Source organism: Microcaecilia unicolor, chromosome 2 (genome assembly GCF_901765095.1).
Source record: "Microcaecilia unicolor chromosome 2, aMicUni1.1, whole genome shotgun sequence".
Taxonomy (NCBI): Eukaryota; Metazoa; Chordata; class Amphibia; order Gymnophiona; family Siphonopidae; genus Microcaecilia; species Microcaecilia unicolor.
In genome coordinates this window covers 460,675,724-460,699,829 of record NC_044032.1, presented here as the reverse complement: position 1 = coordinate 460,699,829, position 24,106 = coordinate 460,675,724, and the positions used below count along the sequence as shown (strand labels likewise).

General features: G+C 43.8%; 1 protein-coding gene across 1 annotated transcript in view; it reads left to right on the top strand.

Annotated features, from left to right (window-relative positions):
• C2H20orf27 (chromosome 2 C20orf27 homolog) overlaps window positions 1-23,885 on the top strand; it is a 121,162-nt gene extending 97,277 nt beyond the window's left edge. Inside the window, exon 6 of the mRNA XM_030190981.1 lies at window positions 22,085-23,885. Within this exon, the coding sequence (XP_030046841.1) occupies window positions 22,085-22,167 (83 nt within the window). The 3' untranslated portion in view covers window positions 22,168-23,885. The remainder of the gene's footprint in view (window positions 1-22,084) is intronic.
• Window positions 23,886-24,106: the final 221 nt, after the last annotated feature.

Below are 24,106 nucleotides of genomic sequence, written 5' to 3'. Positions count from 1 at the left end.
TTGCTAATTTTAACCTTGGCCTTCTGTTGAACAGCCATCCCTTAGATATTTTGCCTTCAGTGCATGCTGGTAACAATAGTGATACAGCACCCCTTGTCAGCTTTGACACCTTTCACAGTAGGCAGGGTCAGGCTTATTTAGAGCGGGAAGCTTCTCCTGCAGAGGTGTAGCTCTCAAAAGGGCTAAGATATTAAAGACCCCACATCTGCCACAGGGAAGATTATCAGACTCTAGCTCTTTATAGAAGACTAGCCGTTAAGCCCATAAAAACAGGCAAGTATTGCAGCCCTCCTCTCTCCCCTGGCCTCACCCTGTCCACCGATCCTCCCCCCCCATATCCAGCGACCCTCCTCTTTCCCTTGGCCTCCCCCCATGTCCAGCAACCCTCCTCTGTGCCCTGCTCTCACCCCAAGTCCAGCAACCATGGCCTCTCCCCCTGCCCTCCCCCCATGTCCAGCTACCCTCATCGCCGCTGCTCCCTCCCCCCTCCGTGCCGGGCCCCCTGCACTGACCTGACAGCGCCTCTCACCTCTGTGTGAATGCGCTACAGGCAGCAGCAGATTCTGCTGCTGCCTGTAGCACTTTCACACGGAGGTGAGAGGCGGTCAGTGCAGGGGGCCCGATATGGAGGGGGGCGGAAGCGGTGGCGGGGATGGGAGGGGGGGGGGAGGGTGGAGGTTGTTTCGCGCGATGTTCCTTTCCAGGCGGTGTCCGACAATTCGACTCCGTTTCCCTCTCTGTTCCGCTCTCTGACGTCTTGACGCGAGGGTGGAACAGAGAGGGAAGTCTGTACTGTGCATTTGCAAGTGAGTATGGTCACTTGCTGTTTATATGTTTGATTGATACACAGCCTTCTGGCAATTCCATCTTCTTATAACATAGGATCAAATATATATAAAAGAATATTTGTATATTATACAGGAATGGATCCTAGGACTTAAAGAGTTTCTATTTAAGAGAAGCAGGATAAATTATATCAGCTTACACTCTCATTAAGAGTGTGAAACATATTTTATTAAGTCAACTTTAAAATGTTTTTGATGTGTCATTGAGAACTTCTGCAGACGCTGTTAATGCCTGTAGATTCTTATGACGATGTAAAGATCCTTGCCTCATTGGATTACAAAAGAACTATTACCTTCTGCTTGGAGTGTGTTATAGCCCTCAGAAAAATCCATTTAACTTTGTTTTTTAACACTTGGGTCATTCCATGCCAAGTGGTATAAACCTTCCCACCATCATGTCTCCAATTTTGTTCAAATTTTATCTGTTCCACGAGTCAGGTGTTAAACGAAGTTTCCCAAAATTTGAGGTCTCTAACTGCAATACTTGCAGCAGATCTAGACCCCCTTTTCTGAAAGGTTGTCAGTCCATGAGCGCGCAACATTTACCAAAATGCCATTTTTGGGGTCTAATAAAATCCAAACACATTTATAAGAGTGGCTAAAAAAATTCAAATCCTGTACAGTTTTTGATGCTAATTCCGATGAAATGCATTTTAACATTATGGATGCAAAATCCAGTCAAACAAGTTGACACAAAGTGTGCATCAAAATTGGTCGCGACTCATCGGAGCATATTTGGACCAATATTCAGACCGCAACAACTTCCATGCAAACAAAGATACGGAATTGAAATTTTGAACAAGCATTATGCTTGTGCTGGACATAATACTGCCAGATTTGCAACTAACCAGCATCTATAACCGCCCTGCAGGATCTCTTCAAAGTTGGCGCTGTCAGCGCAAATGGTAAAATGTAAGTTCAAAGCCAATTATTTAAAAAGAGTCTGCCTGAATCAGCTTGTGAACAGTATCATCTGAAAGAGAAAATTGTGCTCTACAACACTATGTTTTTGTTTTGCAGTGCCACCATTAAGTAGCCATTTTACAATCTCACCAGAGAAGAAAACAAGGCTTTACACACCCTATTGTCCAGTACTGATAGTCATCAAACCAGCAGAGAGGATTGTAATTATTTATTTATTAATTACATTTGTACACCGCGCTTTCCCACACAATGCAGGCTCAATGCGGCTTACATAGTAATTTGAAATACAAAGTTAAGAATAGAATTTTCAATTATGGACCATGATTCCTGTATCAGCGAAGTGATGAGACAACTTGGGGATACATCTTCCTATACACTACTCCAAAGTGACCTGACAAACACTGAAGGAACAAATAGGGGAATATGCAAGCAAGATGGGTTATCTCACCACTAAAGAGAAGCAGTATTTGATTACTGAACATCTGACGATTCCGACTATATACATGCTACCTAAAATTCACAAGTCCATTTCAAATCCACCAGGCAGGCCCATCATTTCAGCTAATGGATCGATGCTTGAACCTTTGTCAAATTTCACAGATCACTTTTTAAGACCATATGTACCCTTGATAGATTCCTATGTCTGCGGCTCCTCTCACTTTATCAACATACTAGAAGAGTATGATGGGGATTTTGAAGGCCTACTTTTGGTCACTTTGGATATTGAATCCTTATATACCAGTATTCCCCAGTTGGAGGCTTTAGTCATCATTGAAGAGAGACTGCGCAACAGACAAACAGATGTATATATACCTAACAGACTCATTCTGACATTTGCAATCATGGCCTTAACAAAAAATTACTTTTACTTTATATATAAAAATATATGGAATATGTAAAAAAAAATTGTATAAAAAGATAACCCAAGTAGAAAACAGGTAAAAGTAATTCTCCGAAGACAAGCAGGCTGCGTTGGTCTCACAAGTGGGTCAACGATCCGCGTCGCCCCGGGAACCGGCATAATGCATAGCAAAAAGAAAAAAAAATTTGCTAGAGCCTTTTGGCGCGCGCGCAGCACCGCATATACACAGAGTGCCTTCCCGCCCACCGTGCAACTGCACTCCTCAGTTATCTTTTTTCCATGCGAGGAGCGGTGGTTTTCTCTGTGGCTCCTTTTTCGCCCGGGAACAAGCCTTTCAAGTGCCTTTTTAAAGTGCTTTTTCAATGTTTTGGCGTTCTTTCATCTCTTTATATCTTTATTAAAAAAAAAAAAAAAAACCTTTTTCCCTTATTTTCTTAATTTCTTTTTTTTTTTTGACCCGTGTTAAGTTTCCTTTCTTTTTCGTTGCGGCCATACTTAGGCCTGCTCGACCGGGTCTCTTCTCATTTTGTGCTGCTTTCCTTTTAGCACAACCGCATTTTTTGATTTAGCCGGAGCTGCTTTCCCTTCCATGTCATCGAAGATTCCCAGTGGCTTCAAATGCTGTACTCGGTGCAACCGGACCATCTCGGGTACAGATACCCATTCTTGGTGTGTCCAGTGCCTTGGGCCAGATCATAGCCTGGCGAGTTGTGCCCTTTGTCTTCGTTTGAAGAAGAGCACACAAATTGCATGAGAGTCTCAAAGAGTGAAACTTTTTGGAGCCCATTCCGGTCTTCGACATGGGGAGTAGAGGTAGGGATGGCTGCTCAGAGACACCAACACACTGGGAGCAGTGACACATCGAGTGGGTCGCCACCTACCTTAAGGCCTCCTGCTGTGCAGGCCCCCCGAGACCGAGCTTTGTCGGACCCGACCCCGAGGCGACGGGAATATTTGATGTTGTTGACACTGAGGAGTCTTGGTGAGACGCATCGGGCGAAGGCTAAGAAGCATCGACACTGTTCTCCTTAGATGCATGTTGCCGGGATCTCCTGGGCGCAAAGGGTTTTGGCACCCGAGAAGCGTCGATGCGGGGAGGACCGCTCCCTCTCCATTCAGGAGGTACCAACACGTCTCTCACAGCAGCCGAGATCCTGCTCCCGCACCCCAAGCGCTTCTGCAACCTGATTCCAACCGACCCTGCAGTGTTTGTTGATGGTGGCTTTCGATGAGCAAATCCGGGCCCTGCTTCCAGAACTTCTAGAAGGCTTGCTGCGTTGAAGTGCATCGGTGTCAGAGGTGCTTGCACTTACCATGCCTCTTCCTGCAGCTACGGCTGGCCTTCAACCCCTGGAGAGGCTTCCAGCACTGCCACCCAGGCCGGTTCTTAGATGTCGGTGGAGGAAGCTTCACCGCAGTCGATGCATGAGTCGTTCTCTCGACACCGATCTCGGGACCATGGGTCTTGGGTGTCAAGGCGGGTTCAGGCTCAGAGGTCACTGAGGGAAGTGCTGTCCGACACCAACGAGGAACGCTCGTGGAAGTCAGAAGAGGATCCCAGGTAATTCTCCGAGGAGTCCTATTGGATTCCCTCTGAACCTTCCCCTCTACCACAGAGGAGACTGTCTCCACCCGAGAGCCTCTCCTTTACATCTTTTGTATGGGAAATGGCGGATGCCATTCCATTCCCCATAGCAATGGAGGATGAGCCCAAGATGCTTGAGGTCCTGGACTACACCTCTCCACCTAAGGAGGCAGTGATGACTCCTCTCCAGCAGGTACTCAAGGTAGTCCTCGTACGGAGCTGGGCATTCCCTTTGTCTGTCTCTGTGATCCCCAAGAAGATTGATACCCAATATCGGATCCACAAGGAACCTGGGTTGGTGAGGTCTGTTACCCCACAACTCCATGGTGATGGATGCCGCTCTCAGAAAAGCCAGGAGTACTAGAGATTATGCCTCATTCCTCCGGGAAGAGAAGCTAGGAACTTGCATTCTTTTGGGAGGAAAATGTATCAGGCTGCTATTCTCATCACCCGTATTCAACCATACCAACTCTTCACGAGCTTCTACTTGCACAACTCGGTGAGGCAGCTGTCTGGCTTGGTTGATGCGCTCCCTCCGGAGCACGCCAAGCCTTTTCGCGTGCTGATAAATGGCAGAAGGCGTGTTGCAAGTTCTTGGGCGGGGCACTTACGACACTTTCGACATGGCATCCAGAATCTCTGCCCAAAATATAGCAATGTGCAGACTCTCATCGCTGCATGTTTCTGACCTGGACCATTCGATCCAGCAGAGAATGGCGGATGCCCCTTGCCGGGGGGATAACCTTTTCAAAGAGAGGGTCAAAGAACTGGTTGACCAGATCAAAAAGCACACAGATGCTATATCTTCTCTCTCCTGCCGGGCACCTTCTGCGACCACCTCCTCATCTAGGAGGTATTTTGGTGGGTCCTAGAGTGCTTCCTATTCTAGGCATAGGTACACTCCTATGGCTTGCCAGCCTGCTCAGGCTCAGCCCCAGCATGTTCATTCTTGTCAACAGCATGCGCCCAAGGCCCCTGCTGCTCCTCAGCAAAAGCAAGGGACGAGCTTTTGACTGGCTCCAGCAGAGCATAGCCGCTGTAAAAGTGTCCGTGCCGGACGACTTGCCGGTTGGGGGGAGGTTAACATTTTTTCACCAAAGGTGGCCTCTCATAACTTCTGACCTGTGGGTTCTTCAAATAGTCTGGTTAGGATACACCCTCAATTTGATATCCAAACCGCTAAATTGCCCACCGAAAGCTCATTCTTTCAGCTCTCAACACAAGCAGGTACTTGCAGAGGAATTCTCTGCCCTTCTAAAGGCCCACGCGGTTGAACCCATTCCACCAGGGGAAGAAGGGCAGGGATTCTATTCCAAGTACTTTCTTATGCAGAAAAAGACGGGGGGGGGGGGGGGGGGGGGGGACAGATGCGTCCCATCCTAGGCCTAAGGGCCGTGAATATATTCTTAGTCCGAGCAAAGTTTAGGATGGTTTCCCTGGGCACCCTTATTCCCATGATTCAGCAAAATGATTGGCTATGCTCTCTGGACGAAGGATGTGTATACACACATCCCGATACTTCCAGCTCACAGGAAGAATCTTCGATTTCGATTGGGGATGCAGCACTTTCAGTACCCGCTTGGTCTCATGTCAGCTCCCAGGGTGTTTACCAAATGTTTAGCGATAGTTGTAAAGTCGCTACGCAGACTGGGAGTGCATGTGTTCCCTTTTCTCGATGATTGGCTGGTAAAGAGCATCTCGGAGGACGGTGCTCGGGAGTCCATGCGGCAGACTATTCAAGTGCTGGAACTACTAGTGTTCGTAATAAATTACTCCAAGTCCCATCTTAATCCTGTTCAACAATTAGAGTTCATAGGAGCCTTGCTCGACACGAGAAGCGTTCGAGTCTATCTTCCGGATATATGTGCGTACAACCTTTTGTCCCTCGTGTTCAAGGTTCGAGTGTCTCAACTCGGCAGATGTTGAGGCTATTGGGCCACATGGCTTCCACAGTGTATGTTACCCCCATGGCATGTCTTCACTTGAGATCTGCTCAATGGACCCTGGCTTCTCAGTGGTATCAAGCCACAGGGGGTCTGGAAGATTCATCCGAGTGTCCCCCGAGCTTATATGTTCTCTGCAGTGGTGGTCAATTCGGTCCAATCTGACCTTGTGACTTCCATTTCAAATTCCTCAGCCACAAAAAGTGCTGACTATGAATGCCTCTCTCCTGGGCTGAGGGGCTCATGTAGATGGGCTTCACACTGAGGGAACCTGGTCCCCCCAGGAAACAGATCTTCAGATCAACCTCCTGGAGCTCCGAGCGATCTGGAATGCTCTAAAGGCTTTCAGAGATTGGCTATCCAACCAAATTATCTTAATTCAAACAGAAAATCAGGTTGCGATGTACAGCACCAACAAGCAGGGGGGCACCGGATCTCGCCTTTGTCAGGAAGCTGTTCAGATGTGGCTCTGGGCACGCCGTCACTGCGTGTTTCTCCAGGCCACTTATCTGGCAGGCGTAAACAATGGCCTGGCCGACAGACTGAGCAGAATAATACAACCTCACGAGTGGTCTCTGTACATGGGCGTAGATCCCTTGGTGGATCTTTTTGCCACTTAGCTCAACCACAAGGCCCCCTCTGTTCTGTTCCAGGCTTCAGGTCCACAACAGTCTAGCGTCAGATGCCTTTCTTCTTCATTGGGGGACAGGCCTTCTGGATGCGTATCCTCCCATATCTCTAGTGGGCAAGACTTTGCTGAAACTTAAGCAAGACCGCAGAACCATGATTCTGATTGCGCCCTGCTGGCCACGGCAGATTTGGTTCCCTCTTCTGGAATTGTCCTCCGGAGAACCGTGGAGATTGGAGTGTTTCCCGACACTCAGAACGAGGGGTCGCTTCTACATCCCATTCTCTGGCTCTTGCAGCTTGGATGTTGAGAGCCTAGAATTCACTTCCTTGGGTCTTTCTGAGGGTGTCCCCAGGTCTTTCTAACTTCCAGGAAAGATTCCATTAAGAGGTGTTACTCTTTTAAATGGAGGAGGTTTGGTGTGACAGCAAGGCCATAGATCCCCTTTCTTGCCCTACATAGACCCTGCTTGAATACCTTCTACACTTACCAGAGTCTGATCTTAAGACCAATTCCGTAAGGGTTCACCTTAGTGCAATTAGTGCTTATCGTCAGCGTGTAGAAGGTAAGCCTATCTCTGGATAGCCTTTAGTTGTTCGCTTCATGAGAGGTTTGGTTTTGTCAAAGCCACCTGTCAAATCTCCACCAGTGTCATGGGATCTGAACGTTCTCACCCAGCTGATAAAAGCTCCTTTCGAACCACTGAATTCTTGCCATCTGAAGTACTTGACCTGGAGGGTCATTTTCTTGGTGGCTGTTACTTCAGCTCTTAGGGTCAGTGAGCTTCAGGCCTTAGTAATGGATGCACCTTGTACTAAGTTTCATCACAATAGAGTAGTCCTCTGCATGCACCCTAAGTTCCTGCCGAAGGTGGTGCCAAAGTTCCATCTGAACCAGTTGATTGTCTTGCCAACATTTTTCCCCCGTCCTCATGCCCACCCTGGCTAAAGCAGCTTGCATACTTTGGACTGTAAGAGAGCATTGGCCTTTTACATGGAGCAGACGAAGCCCTTCAGACAGTCCGTCCAGTTGTTTGTTTCTCTTGATCCCAGCAGGAGGGGAGTCGCCATCGGTAAACGCACCATTTCCAATTGGCTAGCAGATTGCATTTCCTTCACTTGGGCCCAGGCTGGGCTGATCTGGAGAGTCGTGTCACAGCTCATAATGTCAGAGCCATGACTGCGTTGGTGGCTCACTTAGTCAGCCTCCATTGAAGAGATTTGCAAAGCTGCGATGTGGTCTTCAATCCACACATTCACATCTCACTACTGCCTTTAGCAGGATACTTGGCGCGATAGTTGGTTTGGGCAGTCAGTGTTACAGAATCTGTTTGGTGTCTAGATTCCAACTCCACCCTCCTAGGCCCGTTTTGTTCCAGGCTGCACTCTCAGCTAGTTTGTATTTGTATATAGTTTCAGGTTAATCTCTTATGTACTTGCCATTGCGAGGCCCAATTGACCAGTGTTTGTTGTTTTGGGTGAGCCTGGATGCTAGGGATACCCCACTTGTGAGAATGACACAGCCTGCTTGTCCTCTGAGAAAGCGAAGATATTTACCTGTAGCAGGTATTCTCCGAGGACAGCAGGCTGATCATTCTCACAATCCCGCTCACCTCCCCTTGGAGTTGTTTCTTTTCTTTTATTTATGCTTTTGGATTAAAGTGAGGAGCACAGTTGCACGGCGGGCAGGAAGGCACTCCTCACATGCAGCACGTGTGCCAGAATGCTCAAGCAAATATTTTCCTTTTTGCTATGCATTATGCACATTCCCGGCTGACACGAATCGTCGACCCACTTGTGAGAATGTGAAGCCTGCTGTCCTCAGAGAATACCTGCTACAGGTAAGTATCTTCGCTGTATTCAAGGAAGTGCAAATGAAGGGCCTTGTTTACTAAGCTGCACTGTAGGCGTGGAAACATTTTAGCACGCGCTAACAATAGAGACATTGATAGGAATATAATGGGTGTCTCTGTCTTTAGCATGTACTAAAAAGTTTGTGCGCCTACAGCGCGGCTTAGTAGACAGGGCTTGAAATTAATTGATAAATGAGTGAAGCTAAAAATATTTGATGGTACATACCAAAACTAGGATCAAATGCTGGAATATGCTGAAAGGAAACAAACAATGCTCAAATCCTATTGAATGGTTGAATAAAAACATGACATTTTAGAGAAGGGTCAAAAAAATTTACTGCCTTTCTAAAAAAAAAAAAAAATGTTGAGAAACCACTAATCATAAAATTCCTATATAGAGACTGTGAGAACATTAAGCTCTACTGGTGCAACATATTTCATTGACAGTTTAAAAAGCTACACCATTTTCCATGAATAGACAAAATATTGCAGACCCCCCCCCCCCCCCCCCCCCCCATAACTTCTTAAGCTACACAATAAAATACATTTAAAACTAACTGCTTACCTTAAAAACTCAATATTCTAATGCAGACCCATGTTATATGGTGGTAGTAGTATGATGCTGTGTTTAAGGAATTCATTGTGTACTTTTATCAAATGTTTCTATAGTCTATGCAGTTTTTAAAGATTTTTATATCGATACACTCATTTGTGATAATTACACACATATGTTAAGATGCGTTGTGTATCTATGCTAATTTTTCCATTTTTGTATCTCAGATTTTGTTTACACTTATAGTTTTTTATTACCGAAATATGGCATATTCACATAGGTGTCTGGGGATTGCATCACATAGTTTATTTTTCCCATTTTTTGTGTTACAGTGCCTTCAACTTTTTAGATAATTTTTAAGATAAGTGGGCTTTTAACCAATGCACACATTGTATATAGAATCACTTTCTAGGTGTTTTAAAGTTTGGTTTTTATTTTCATTCCTATTAAGCTACCTTTTAAACAGTACTGCCATCTGAGACCGGCAATGGATTCTAATGTGAGCCTCATTTTTGAATTAGAATATCCTGTTTTTTTCAAGTCAAGCATTTAGCTTTAAATGTATTTTATTGTGTAGGGTTTTTTTCTGCAATATTTTGTTCATGGAAAATGGTGTCATTTTTAAAATTTACAATGAAATATGTTGCATCAATAGAGCTTAATGTTTTCATGATTTCAATATACGAATTTTATGATTAGTGGCTTCTCAACTTTTTTTTTTTTTTTTTTTTTTTACAAAGGTACTAAGTATTCTTGTATGGTAATAAATTTTTATGACCCTTCCTTGAAATTTCATGTGTTTATTCATTTTCACCCATTCAATAGGACTCAAGGGTTGCTTGTTTCCTTTCAGCATATTCTAGCATTTGATCCTAATTTTGGTATGTACCATCAAATATTTTTGGCTCCAATGATTTATCAACTTGTTTTACTTGGGTTATCACCTTTTTATATACACTTCCACATATTTCATATATTTTTTATCTACAAAAATGTTTTAGCACATATTTTACATGCAATCTTTACTCATCTTTTTAGCATGGTTGTTATTAATGAATATGCACGTTAGTCTCTCTTTTTCACTGTCATGTCACTTGCACACCTGATTTTTTAATTCATATTTTCTTAACTCTTATGGCTATTGTACATTTATATTTTAATTTATACATATTCATGTTGAAAGGACTCCTGATGAAGGCACATGGCAGGGAACTTGTCTATCCCTAGGTCCATTTTGATGCTTTCCTTCAATTTGCTGTCTACGAGCAAATGTTGATGTGTATACATGAATAAAAGATATGAACTTTTATCCCAACTCATCACATTTGTCATTCCCACTCCTGTTTTTCTTCATTCTTACATTTATGGGTTTGGTTTTCTGGTGTTTGTGTTGCACCTTCAGTTTTCAGTCCCTGTCGTTTGGGCTGGTGACTACTTCTCACACTTCTCCAAGGTGATGGTGTTTGTGTCGGCAAGCCATCCTTATCTGGACAATTGATTGATCTGTGCCAACTTGGCAGAGGATTTCATGAGCACCACTGGTCAGGTCATTTTGCTGTTGGAGCCCCTCAATTGAGTAGTGAACAGAGTGAAGAGTTACCTGGCTCCTACCCAAGACTCTGGAATGTCAGGGAGTCCACTTTGACATGGTGTAGGGCAGTGATGGCGAACCTATGGCACGCGTGCCAGAGAGGGCACGCGCGCCCAGCCACTTTCCCAGTGGAGGAGAGAGAAAAGTAGTTACCTCAGGTTTTTTACATCGTCTGGCTCTGTTCTGGGTTGGCTTGCTTCCCTTTACCTCTCTGGCTCGTTCTTCAATGTTCCGGGCTGCCGGCAGTGTCAGTGCAGTAAGCACACTGCCTTCGGCAGCCCGGAAGCTTTCCCTCTGTTAGTTTCCAGTCCCGCATAGGCGGAATGCTGCAACAGAGGGAGAGCTTCCGGAAAGAATCGTAATGAAAACCACTGATTGGTAGAGAGTGATGTGGCTGAAGAACAATGTGGATACTAATGGGTAAGTAGAACAAAGTTGTAAACTAGATGATCTGAATGGCAGGATGCAGGAAATGGTAGTAAATGACAATAAAATGACCAGTATCCAGGGCTGGCTTTAAGGTAGGGTGGACAGAGGTCTCTGGGAGACGGTGTGCCACTTACCCCAGAACTGGCTCTGCCAGTAGTAGATGCTCAGAATATCCTGGTATAGGAAATGAAACCAAAACTGTGACAATTTAAGCATGTTTAAGACACACTGTTATGAGAAGAGCAGATAGAGATACCAAGTAGAAGACAAAATGGAGATGGTGTGATGGTTTGCTTAGCTCGGTAGAACTTTAGAGGGTAAAAGAATAAATGTAAGCTAGTGCACAGTATGGTAATATCCATAGGAGCTGATTCTTTGGGTTCTGTAGGTGCTTGAGCACATCCAGTATTTTAAAAATTCCTTGTATGTATCGAGGGAAGGGTTATTCCCACTGGGCTTAAAACCCCCAATAATTTTGAAAAATTGCCTATGACCGCAGGCAGTCAAGGTTAGACAAATTATCAGCATGCATGCAACAGCAAAAATCACATTAATTATTCAAAAGCATGCCAAATGCTTTTAAAGTTCTGTAGTTCAGGTTAAATTGCCCTGTTGGCAGTTTGCGATAAATATTTAGATTTTGGGCACTCGGTCTCTGAAAGGTTCGCTATCATTGGGGTAGGGAATGATTTTCTTTCTGGAGGAGCCTACACAGAAGCACGTCCTGTGTGACCTAGGGACTCCCAAGATCTCGGACTGACCTCAGCTCTTGGTCTCCATAGAGGTGGTGTCTTGTGTGCGGACTCACATGCGCCCCCTTCAGATGACCCTCTTATCTCGGGGGGCACTGGTCTGTCGGGAGTTTGAGCGCTAGTTCCCTCTTCCTTCCAGGGTGTGAGACAATCCCAGTCATCATCTCCAGAGGATTCTGTTGGATCTTCCAGATTTGGTGGTGGACATCACAGCCACAAGTCTCCTCAGCTGGGACATCTCATTTTGGGCAAATTAGCACAGGGGAGTTGGTCCGCTCTGGAGGCCTCTAGGTGCATCAACCACCTGGGGATCTGGGCAGTCACGTTAGCTTGGGTGGAGTTCCTCCTCTTCTTGGTTCGAAGGAGAGCAAGCCAAGTGATGGCAGGCAATGCCTTAGTGGTGACCTATATCAACAAACAGGGTAGCAGAGTCAGGTGGTGGCTATTGAAGATGACAGCCCTTTGTAGTGGGGCAGAGGTGAATCTGCTGACCTTGTCAGTGGTCCACATAGTTGACAGAGACAACATTGAAGCAAGCTTCCTCAGTTGATCCCTCAGCTTGTGTTAGGCTGATGGGGGCACCTGGCCTTTGACTTCATAGATTTGAACAGCAATGCCAAGGACTGTAGCTGAGAGAGACAGCCTCACGGGATGGTTGCACTGGTTCAGGAGCCATTGTATGTCTTCCTGCCCTGGCCTCTGATAGGTTGGGTGCTATGAAGGATAGCATAGCATCCCTTTCTGGTGCTTCTGGTGACCCCAAATTGGCCTCGAAGACTGTGTATGAGGATCTTGTTTGTTAGTAGATGACCTATTTCCTCTTCCCTAGGATCTGGTAGAAATGGAGATTCCAGGTCACTTCTGGCTTACAGTTTGGGCCTCGGAAAAAAGAATACTGGCTTCCTGTATCGTACCACATTACCTATAAACTTCTTCTCCTAGGCCTACTTTCATCTGCTCCAGAATATATCTCCAGTCTTCTCATTCCTCTCCCTGACCTCTACATTCTTCTCAACAGTCCCTTCTTCATCTTCCTTCTCTCACTGCCATAAGACTGGACACTACTCAGGCCACTGCTTTTGCCTATGCTGCCCCAAAACTCTGGAATACTCTGCCATTTCATATTAAATCTGAACTGTCATATCCTGCCTTTTAAAAAAAAACTTAAAATCTTGACTTTTTACTAAAGCTTCTCCTTCCTAATTCAGACTATTTCCCATCCCTGCTCTATTTATTTATCTGTACCCCACATTGTTCCAAAAATAACTTGGTTCAAAGTGGCTTACATAGAATATTTAAGTTCACATTGTCCTTACTGATTGTATGGGATGGATGTGGCTGGGGCTGCTCTGCTGCTTCAAAGAAGGATTTTCTGAAGAAGAAAGCTTTAAGGTGTTTTTGAAAGTTAGTGTAGTTATTTGTTCATTTTAGGTTTTTCGGAAGCGCCATTCCATGTCTTCAGTGCATAAATAGGTGGAACTTGTCACATGTGTTGTACAGTACTTTATACATTGGGGATTGAGAAAGGGAAGATTTAAATAGTTTCTTGTGCTTATGATGGTGTTTCAAGCTTTTAGTACTAGACGATTTCTCATATATTCTGGGGCTAGACCAAAGATAATTCTGTAAGCCCAGGTGCATAGTTTGAAGACTACCCATGACTTGATGGGGAGGCTGTGTACTAGTGATTTGGCACTTTTGAACCATGACTTCCCATATATGTCTGGCAGAGGTGTTCTGCGCTGTTTGCAATTTCTTCAGTGTTAGTTCTTGGCATCCCGCATAGATTATATTACAGTAGTCAGCATGAGCTAGAATCATAGATTTGGTGAGCATGTGGAATATCTGTCTGGGGAAGTATTTCCTGATACGCTTCAATTTCCATATCGTGTGGAACATTTTCTTGGTGACATTTGCAACCTGGTTTTCGAAAGTTAAGTGGCAGTCCATGGTGACACTTAGAATCTTTGTTTTCCATTAGTGGAAGCAGGATTCCTTTTACTTCAGTGCTGGGGAAGGTTGTGTTGCGGTATGGAGAAGTGATTACCATGCAGTGTGTTTTTTCTCTGTTCAGTTTGAACTAGAACCATAGATTGGGCGAGCATTCAGAATATCTGGGGAAGTATTTCCTAATACGCTTCAATTTCCACTTCGTGTGGAACCTTTTCTTGGTGACATTACAACCTGTTTTTTTTTTTTTTTTGAAAGTTAAGTGGTGGTTCATAGTGGTGGTTCTAAGATCTTTGTTTTCCATTATTGGAAGTGGGATTCCTTTTGCTTCAATGCTGGGGAAGGTTGTGTTGCGGTATGGGGAAGTGATTACCATTCAGTATGTTTTCTCCCTGTTCAGTTTTAATTTGAATGCTGATGCCCAGGATTCCAGTGTGTTCATTCCATCGGTGATTTTGGTCATGACTTCATTGAACGGAATGAAGATGAAGACGTCATCCACATATATGAAGGAATTGAGTCCCTGTTTGTCCAGGGATCTGGCTAGGGGTGTCATCATGATGTTGATTAAAATGGGTGAGGTGGGAAAATGCTTGTGGTACTCTGCATTCTGCTTTCCATGGAGGGGTTGTCAAGGATCCCATCTGCTCTTTGTAAGATCTGGATGAGAGAAATCCAGTGAAATAGTTAAGCACCCCCCCCCCCCCCCCCCAATGCCAGCGCGATCGAGCAGTCTTAGGATCTGATGGTCAACAATGTCAAAGGCACTTGACATGTTGAATTGTAGAAGCAGAATGCTTAGACCTTTTCTGATTACTTTTTTGAAATTGGCCATTAGTGTACTGTTTCTGTGCTGAAGTGGGGTCTGAAATCTGATGGACTTGTGTAAAATATCAAATTGGGTTGTGAGGAGGGTGGAAGCCAACCGGTCTGTAGGTTGTGACTTCCTTTCTGCTCTTTTTGTCATCCTTTGGAATTGATGTCAGAAGTATGCTATTTTTTCCATCGGGAACCATCCTGTCGAGAACATGAAACTTAAGTGGCCTTTGAGGTGTTTGAGTTGTTGCTGGGGCTTCTTTCTTGACATAATTTGGACACTTGTCCAGCATGCAGTATGTAGTTGAGAATTTATATAGTGAGTGGGCAACTATTTTTTTTGTTGCTAAATGTCGCCCCTGTTTTGTATGCTGATGCTGCATCTTGAGTTTTATCAAGTTTATCATGAAGTGCTCCAGGTGTGACTCAGATTGTGGGAGACTGTCTCTTAGTTAGATACATTTTTTTTCTTTGAATTGTCTGGCTATTTCGTTTGCTGTTGTGGGGACATCGATTGTTATTGCTAGTTGTTTGGTGTCTAGTAGGTTGTTCACTAGGTTATATAGTTTTTTCAGATCCTTGTAGTCTGGGCCTATTTGTTTCTCATAGAATGCCTTTTTGTCTCTTATTTTGTTTTTCTAGTTTTTTGGGGTTTTTTTTAGTACTTCCTTCCATGCAATTTTATTTGCTTCGGTTTTGTTTTTCTGCCATGATCATTCTCATCAGCTGCTAAGTTGTTTTTGTTCACCAAGTTCTTCATTGAACCACTGTGTGAATGTATATCTGTGTCTTGACTTTCGTTTTAGGGGAGCTATCTCATCAAGGACCTGTTCAACTTTTTCATCTCATTCCAACAAGAAATTTTCTGTGCCTGTAGTACGGATCCATTGCTTGATGTATGTGTGCACCAGATCTCGTTTGCATTGATCTTGCCTTGTGATTCATATGGTCTTTGGTGGTCTTTGTATTCTGCAGCTTGTTTTCTCTCCACCTTAGTGTCATGAGCAGTTTACACTGGTCTGACTATGGTGTCTCTGCCTAGCTTGGGTCCCTTTATTTCGAAGTCTCCTTTGGATGAGAGTCTGTTCACAATGAGGTCTATGGCGTGTCCTTTTGTGTGTGTTGTGATGGGTCTTGGTCTCTGGAAGTCCCATAGCTGCAGGAATTCCTCACATATCTTGGTGTTTTCTGTTTCTAGGTCCTCTAGGTGTAGGTTAATGTCTCCTATCAGCAGTGCATTCGACTGAGCCATGCAGTTGTTGGAGACAAAGTCCATGAAGGTTGTGAAGGCTGATTTCCAGTTTCCTAGAGGTCTGTAAAGGAGAATGCAGCACAATTGATTCTGCAGGGAGTTGTCTCGGATCTTAATAGAGGTAATTTCCAGTTATGGAGCCTGCTATGTCTTCCATCATGAAGGAAGGATTTATATAGTAGTGCTGTGCCTCCTCCTCTTTTCTTTTCTCTGGTCCAGTTGAGTATCTTGTAGCCTGGAGGGCATATTTCATTAATGATTGTGTCCCACTGTTATGGATCCAAGTTTCACTGATAAACAGCAGACCTAGGTCTTCATCAGTTATCCAGTCCTTTATGGTTTCTGTTTTGTTGACTTCAGATCTTGCACTGATGTATCCCACAGGAACTGGTACATGGGTGTCTTCTATTGGTGTGGTTACGGTGACTTCAGTGACCTGGCTTTCAATGTGGTTCTTTGATTTCCAGTGTCCCTTCCTAGCCCTCTGTTGTTCCTGGATCCCTAAAGTGAGCCTCTCCCTACTAGGAGCCTCCAGCCCTTCAGGGTGGCATACCCCTGGGATTTACCTGTCATTTATTGGAGGATGCCTTGATTGGGTTAGTATGGTTATCACGTTTCTGTCTCTACTTGTAATTTTCATGGCACTAGCGGTGTTAAATAACAGGACCGCTACTATCACAATTATTAGTTTTTTTGGCATTCATTAGCTCTCAGATTGAAAGCTAATAAGAGAGAAAAACGTACGCTAGAGTAGTTCTTTTGCATTCGCTTCAGCTTTTCTCCACATTTATTCTGCCATGTCTTTGTTGTTATCTTCTTGAGCTTTTATTGTTAACTACTTAGTTGCCATATGGCGATTAGTAGTATATCGAATAAAATAAATTTAGTGAGGAAAAGATTTTGCCCACTGTGATCTCCACCTAGCTTAAAGCTCCACAAGTCTTCCACTTCACTAGCCTGTGTCAGGGTTTGGAAGGTGTTTGAGAGCTGGTGTGGTCAGTGCTCGCATTCCCCTAGGAAGATTCCCAAGGTTCTCAGGTTCCTACATCAGGGGTTCAATCAGGGGTTGGTGCTAAACTTTAATATGCAGCTGGCAGCACACTCATTTCTGAGACGCAGTCCTGGGCCTTTCTCTCACTGCTCATAGAGACATTGCTCAGTTTCTGAAGCAGGTTGTTCATTTGCATCCTGCGTTTCCATCTGTTCCCTTTTGGGATTTGAATTCAGTGCTGAAAGTTCTCTTGGATTCACTGTTTGAGCCTCTTGGTCCACCTTGATTGAGGACCTCACTCTGAAGACGGTTTTTCTGGTAGTTTCATCAAAGGGTGTTGGAGCTTCAGGCTCTATATTGTTGGAACCACTGTCTCTCCGCCTTGGAGAACTCGGTGTCCATCCATATTGCAAGGAGAAGGCACAGACTTGACATTCATAGAATCCTACAAACGAGTTCCGGAGGAGTGGCCTAGTGGTTAGGGTGGTGGACTTTGGTCCTGGGGAACTGAGGAAGTGAGTTCAATTCCTGGCACAGGCAGCTCCTTGTGACTCTGGGCAAGTCATTTAACCCTCCATTGCTCCATGTAAGCCGCATTGAGCCTGCCATGAGTGGGAAAGTGCGGGGTACAAAAATAAAAAAAAAATAAAACCTTGGATCATCTTTGAATCCGGATCATCATCTAGGAAGGGCCAGGCAGTGTCCAAAGCCTCTATTGCACATTGAATCAAGGCGATAAGGGCTGCAAGAATAAAAGTGTGCCTCCTAGGTTGAGGGCTCATTCAACTTGGATGCCAGAGTTGTCATTCAGGGGGCCTTGTCTTCTCTGACCCAGTGAGTTTGCTTGGGTGCATCCCACTTGTTTAGGATGGTACAGCCCAGACACCATGAAAGGTGAAATGCAGTCATACCTGTTAATTTCCTTTTCTTTAATTAGGTTGTACTATCCTGAGACCCTCCCTTGGAAGACTGCAGTTCTCGGGATTCTTGGGGATCACTGTCTCTCTAGTGGTGGTCCTAAAAAATAAATAAATAAAATTAGATTTCTCATAGCTGCAATGGTAGATGGGGCATGAGTGTGACCACCTGCTCATTTGGCAGAGGCATACTGGATTTTTCCAGTCAGCACTAGCCCTCATTTTACTGCTAATGTGACTGGAAAAGATCGGTTTCTTTACCTCCATCTGCTAGCAGTAAGGGATAAGCACCCGATTGTTTGGTAATGCAGACTACACTTTTCAATAATGATTTGATAACGATACATTTGAATTCTATGGAAATATGCCCTTCTGTAGAGATGCATTACCTATAGCTACTAACTTGATAAATGAGGCTTACTCAGCATTTCTAGTGAACCAAGAGGGGCAAGGATTTTCTTTTCCGTAAACTACATCGGAAGTAATTCAGTAAGAATTCCTTCCAGCATGTCATCTGGTCTCAATATAAATAGTTCCTGATCTTACCTTTGCCCATTTCAGCAACACCCCCCAGTTTTAGTATCCTTTCTCCTCTGTTCTTTCCATCACTGGATGGATGGATGAATATACAGTGTTCACATAAAATATTTAGCTTAGTGGAATATTTTATTATTGACTAGTAAAAAAGGCCCGTTTCTGAACGAAATGAAACGGGCGGTAGGAAAATGATTTTGTATTAGCAATTATGTTGTTAAGGGAATCATTACCATAAATTATGGTATATCATGAGTTATATTGTGTTTTTTACCTGGTGTGTTGCAGCACGTTGTCCTTTGCGTCTGAGTCTTGATTGGTGGCTGATTCCCGCTCACGGGCTCCCTGCCATGTAACACATTGTTTCTGTGTGTGAGAGAGAGACACAATCTTTGTGTGTGTTTCAAAGAGACAGTGTCTGTGTGTGTGAGAGAATCTGTGTGTGTGTGTGAGACAGGAAAAGAAACTTTGTGTGTCAGAGACTGAGAGTGTGTGTGTTTGACATAGAGTGTGTGTCTGTGTGTGAAAGAGAGAGAGTGCGATACAGAGTTCACTGTTGTTTGTGGGGTTTTTTGTGTTGTTTACCTGGTGTGTTGCACGACGTTGTCCTTTGCCTCTTAGTCTTGAGTGATGCTGTTTTCCGCTCACGGGCTGTCCACCATGTAATTTTCCTGAGTTTTAATGTCACTGTTTCTGTGTTGTCGCTGTTCTGTTGTTTCCTTCTTTTGTATGACAGTGAGAGAAAGAGAGACAGACAGAGTGTGTGAGACGAATACACTTTGCTTGTGTGTGTGAGAGACACATTCTGTGTGTGAGTGATAGAGAGACAGTGTCTCTGTGCGTGAGAGAAAAAGTCTGTGTGTTTGATAGAAAGACTGTGTGTGGGTGGGTGAGACATTAAAAGAGAGTGTTTGTGTCTCAGAGACAGACAGAGTGTGTTTGAGAGATCCCCTCCTCCCTCTGTGGTCTCATGACCCCCTCCCCCCCCTCTGGTGTCAGAAGCCCCTTATTTCCCCCCTGGTCTCAGCGGCCCCTCCCCATTCCCCCCCTGCTCTCAGCACCCCCTGCGCCTCAGGGTGGCCGTGGTGAGAGGACGTAGAGGGTGTGTGCATGAGACTAGGCTACTTTGGGGGGGTGTCCCCCATTCCCCCCCTGGTCTCAGCACCCCCTTCACCTCAAGGTGGCCTCTGAGAGGAAGCAGAGGGGTGTGTGCATGATAATGGGCAATTTTGGGGGATGTGTGATGTGGGGTAACACATTATTTCTGTGTATGAGAGAGAGACACATTGTTTGTGTGTGCTTCAAAGAGACTGTGTGTGTGTGAGAATCAGTCTCTGTGTGTGTGAGTGACAGCTTGTGTGGGTGAGTCTGGAAAAGAAACTGGTGTCAGAGAGAGAGAGAGAGAGTGTGTGTGTCTGACATAGACAGAGTGTATGTCTGTGTGTGTGAGAAAAAGTGCGGTACAGAGTTCACGCTTGCTTTTTTTTTTTTTTCTGTTCTGAGAAGAAGCAGAGGGGTGTGTGCATGAGAATGTACTAGGTTGGGTGATGTGTGTTTTGGGGTTTGACTAGTAGGGGTGTGGTGTATTTTGGGGATGGAGATGTGTAACAGAATGCGGGGCAGAAATGGTGCGTGTGCGAAGAGCCAGCCGGTGCAGAGCGGACCCGGAGTGTCATTGATTCTTCCCCTGTTTCTGTCGCTCGGTCTCTCCCCTCCGCTGCCATCATGATCCTGCTGGATCGAAGAGGCCCTAAAGCTGGAGAGCGGCGCATCCAGGTGAGCGGGGAGGTGGAGTGTTGGCGATTCTTCCCCCGTTTCTGTCGCTCGGTCTCTATCCTCTGCTGCCGCCATGTTCCTGCTTGAATTTAACATCCGCTTCATCGAAGAGGCCCTGGCACTGTGCACTTATTTGAAGGGGCGTCTGCCAGGTCCTGCTCACCCGAGGGGATGGAAATGTTTAAAAGAAGGGCCTCAGAGAAGAAGAGGAGGGAGGGGCAAGTCCGTTAACCGGCCTTCCTCTTCGGTGCTCTTTCCCGCCCCTCTCCTTCGTTAGTGCTGCTTGTTTTTGTTACCTGGTGCTGCGCCGACAATAGTGAAGGGGAGCACCTCTCGGAAACAGGCTGTAGCGTTCCGTGCTGCGGCGGTAAGTTTCTGTGTCAGTTTATTAGAAGTTTGCTGTAGATCAATGTCTCTGTCAGCCCAGGTTTTTGTCGCGCGCTTCCCGCCTCCTGGCTTCGAGTTGTAGCATCTCCTGACGTTAGCCAATCAGGCTTCTACTGTGAGTGATGTCAGGAGATGGTTACGAATGCAGCCAGAGACATTGGAACGTTGGGAGTGCAAATTATTATATTAGAAGGGGATTAGTGTCAGAGTTGATGTGAAATCTGAAAATCTGTCATAAGTTTACAATTGTTCTATGTTACCAGATTGAAACAACCAGAGTCACTGAGCCTGCAGTACCAGCTCTTGTGTTCTATGGATTTTGTCAGCTACTGTAGGATACCACACTGTGATTTTAAGCTATTTAAAAAGTGACTTAAAAGTGATACTATTGTAATTTGGGTACAGGAGTACAAGCTAAAAAGGGTCCTGTATTAACTGTGCTGTTTCAGTACACAGTAGACATAGTTAAAATAATGGAATGCAATGAACCAGTTTGGAATGAGATGTAATATTGAACTATTCTGTTTAAACAAGGCTAAATATATGGTATATGCAGTTATGTTCTGTACCATTACTACTGTCATCCTATAAACATTTAAAAGCTTATCTTTGTCAGCAAGCATTTACTGTGGAATAATTTTGGTGTATCTTTGAGTTTAGCATGATGCTTTGAGGTAGAACTGCCTCCACTGCATGAAAATCTCTCTTGTGAATATTCATTGTGGGTATCCTGAAAACCTGACTGACTGGGGTGTCTCCAGGACCAAGTTTGGGAACTACTGGTATAAGGGTGTTAGACTTTTCTATGCAAAAGGAAAGAGGTTTGGGGGTTATCTTATCTGACGGTCTTAAAGTGGCCAACTAGAAGAGGCAATGGTAAAAGCCAGAATGATGCATAGGGAGAGTATTGTCCAACAGGAAAAAAGTGATATTGCCTCTGTATAAGTCTCTGAGACTTCATTTAGAGTACTGTATACAATTCTAGAGACCACACCTTCAAAAGGATATAAACAGGATGGAGCCATTCCAGAGGGCAGCTACTGAAATGGTCAGTAGTCTTTTGTCATAAAGCATATGGTGATTTATATATGTGTAATTTAGAGGAAAGTAGAAATATGTTAGAGAAACTAAACACTTCCATGATATAAATGAACAGAGCTGGGCTTCTTTCAGTTGAAAGGAAGCTCTGGAAGATGGAGGAATGAGAGGGTAGACCCAGTAATGTAAGAAAATATTTTTTTATTACAGAATGTTGAATATGTCAAACAGCCTCATATTGGACTTCAAGAAAGCATGGGAAATACAGAGAATCTCTGAAGGAGAAGGGATTGTAGAGATTAGTAGTTGGTGTAGCTGGGTGGACTAAATAGGCTATATGGTCTCTATCGGCTGTCTTTTTCTGTGCATAATTCTGTATTTAAAATCAACTGTAGTTTTCTTTTTATTCATGATTGTGTGTGAGAGAATAATAAGTGCATGTTTTTTTCCTTCTTCCAGATAAACACCATGGAACTCCAATGCTGCTGGAAGGAGTCAGGTGCATTGGCTCAGAGCAAAGTGTCGAACATGGGTCTGATTAACAAGATATGGACTTGTGATAGAGAGCAGCATAGCCCACTAGTTTAAATCAATTTAAGGAATATCATTGGTGTGGGATTTTAAGAATTTAGTTTTGGCATTGTGAACATGATGGCGTTTTTCTTTATTGGCTCTGGACACCATGCTTTAAAAAAAAACAAACTGGTGGTGGTGAAGAACAAGGGTTTTGAGAGCTGTATAACATGCTTTAATCTGTAAGCATTAAAATCACCTGATTTTCTGTTGTATACTGAAATACCAGCATGTACTCACCGTATATACCATTACTGGCATGACTTCTGCTAATGTGGTCTACTCTTTCTCAGCCTTGAATTTCATTCTATAATGTATATGCTAGTGTGAGGCATATATACATAAACTATTATTTTAACAAATCAGTATTTTAACATGCTGAAATAACAATTACTAGACTCAGCTTCTAATCATTTATGGTTAACTTTTATTTACCTCTTCCTTTTGCTAAGTGCTCTTTTATAATGCCATATGTAACATAACCACTTCCTTTAAACACGCCCATAAAGTCTCTGATCATACCACTGAGTTATTTTTAAATAAAGTAATGGGTTTCTGCATAGTTTTGTTATCTGAAAAGTGTACTGGAAAGGAAAATGTCCTTCAAATCTAAGTATGTCATGGAATAAGTTAACTGTTGCCTTCCTGAAATGCAGAAAATCTTGCTGCTAACCATACTGTGTCTTTAATTAGTAGTGTGTTATCAGTTGCATTTAGGGGAAACTGACATGATGAACTAAAATCTAATGTGAGGTGGGTAAATGATAGTTCATCTTGGAATAGATAACATTTGTGGGAGGCTGGGCCATGATCTCCCTAGTTCATTGGCACAGTGCCTTTGTATCAAACTGTGACAGCTTGAAAAAAAAAATGCTGATGTCCTTAGTTGCTGTATTGTACTTTTTGTAATCTTAGTGCATTTGACTGTTCTTTCTTGGATTTTGTCATTTGGTTTTTGAAGATATACTAGAAATGAAAATATAGTTTAATTTTGGGAGGTACCGGCAGGAAGTCATATGTCTATTTTTTTGGTATTAATACAAATACTTAAAAAATAATTACATTTTATCTAAAATATTACATTAGCTTGCTTTGCTAAAGATGTGTAATGTGTTTATTTCTACTTTCAGTTTTAGAAATTAAAATAGCTATTTTTGTAACATACCACTTTTTGACTTAAATTGCAAGGAAGAAGTGTTTCACATGTTTTCTTTGCTTTCTGATGTGTACTTAGAACAATCAGTGGAAGCTACAGCCTTGAGAATTGCACTTACAAGCTCAGTAAGTACAAGATGCTTTAGTGGCTTTTCAGAAGGGACAAGATCACAGCTACTTCTACTGTGGCATGTGACAGCTAAGGAAAAAAATTAATATGGCCTTGCAGAAGAAAGTGTTGTCATAGCAAAAAGGAAGAGGAGGTGGCTACAGAGGAGAACTCAGGCCAGTTCAAATGAAGGGGATGAGAGGAGTAGAAAGAAGAGAAGAAGGGGAAAGAGACAAGCAGAGAGATTTTCAAAGAGAACAATGGGATGAGGAAGGGAAGCTGAAAAATGGAATACGGCTTGGCAGAGGAAAGGTAGAAAAGAGAACTTAGAGGAAAGAATTGGGGAACCAACAGCAACAAAACAAAAGTGCAAAATGAAAATGAAGTCAGTTGCAGCTTCCAGGAGAGTATGGCACAATAGCATTGGCTGCTCATGCTGATAAAGCTTGAGCCATTGCATAGTTTTCATGGAGTTCTTGAAGGTTGAGATTATGTTTTTGAGATTACAGCGACTTGGCTGGTCCATTATAAAATTCAAATTTCATATATAAAATCAATTTGACTGGAAAGACTGCATTGGTTCTTAGCCCAGTCCACTCTTGAACACAGTTCAGGTTTTCAGGATATCCACAATGAATTATGTA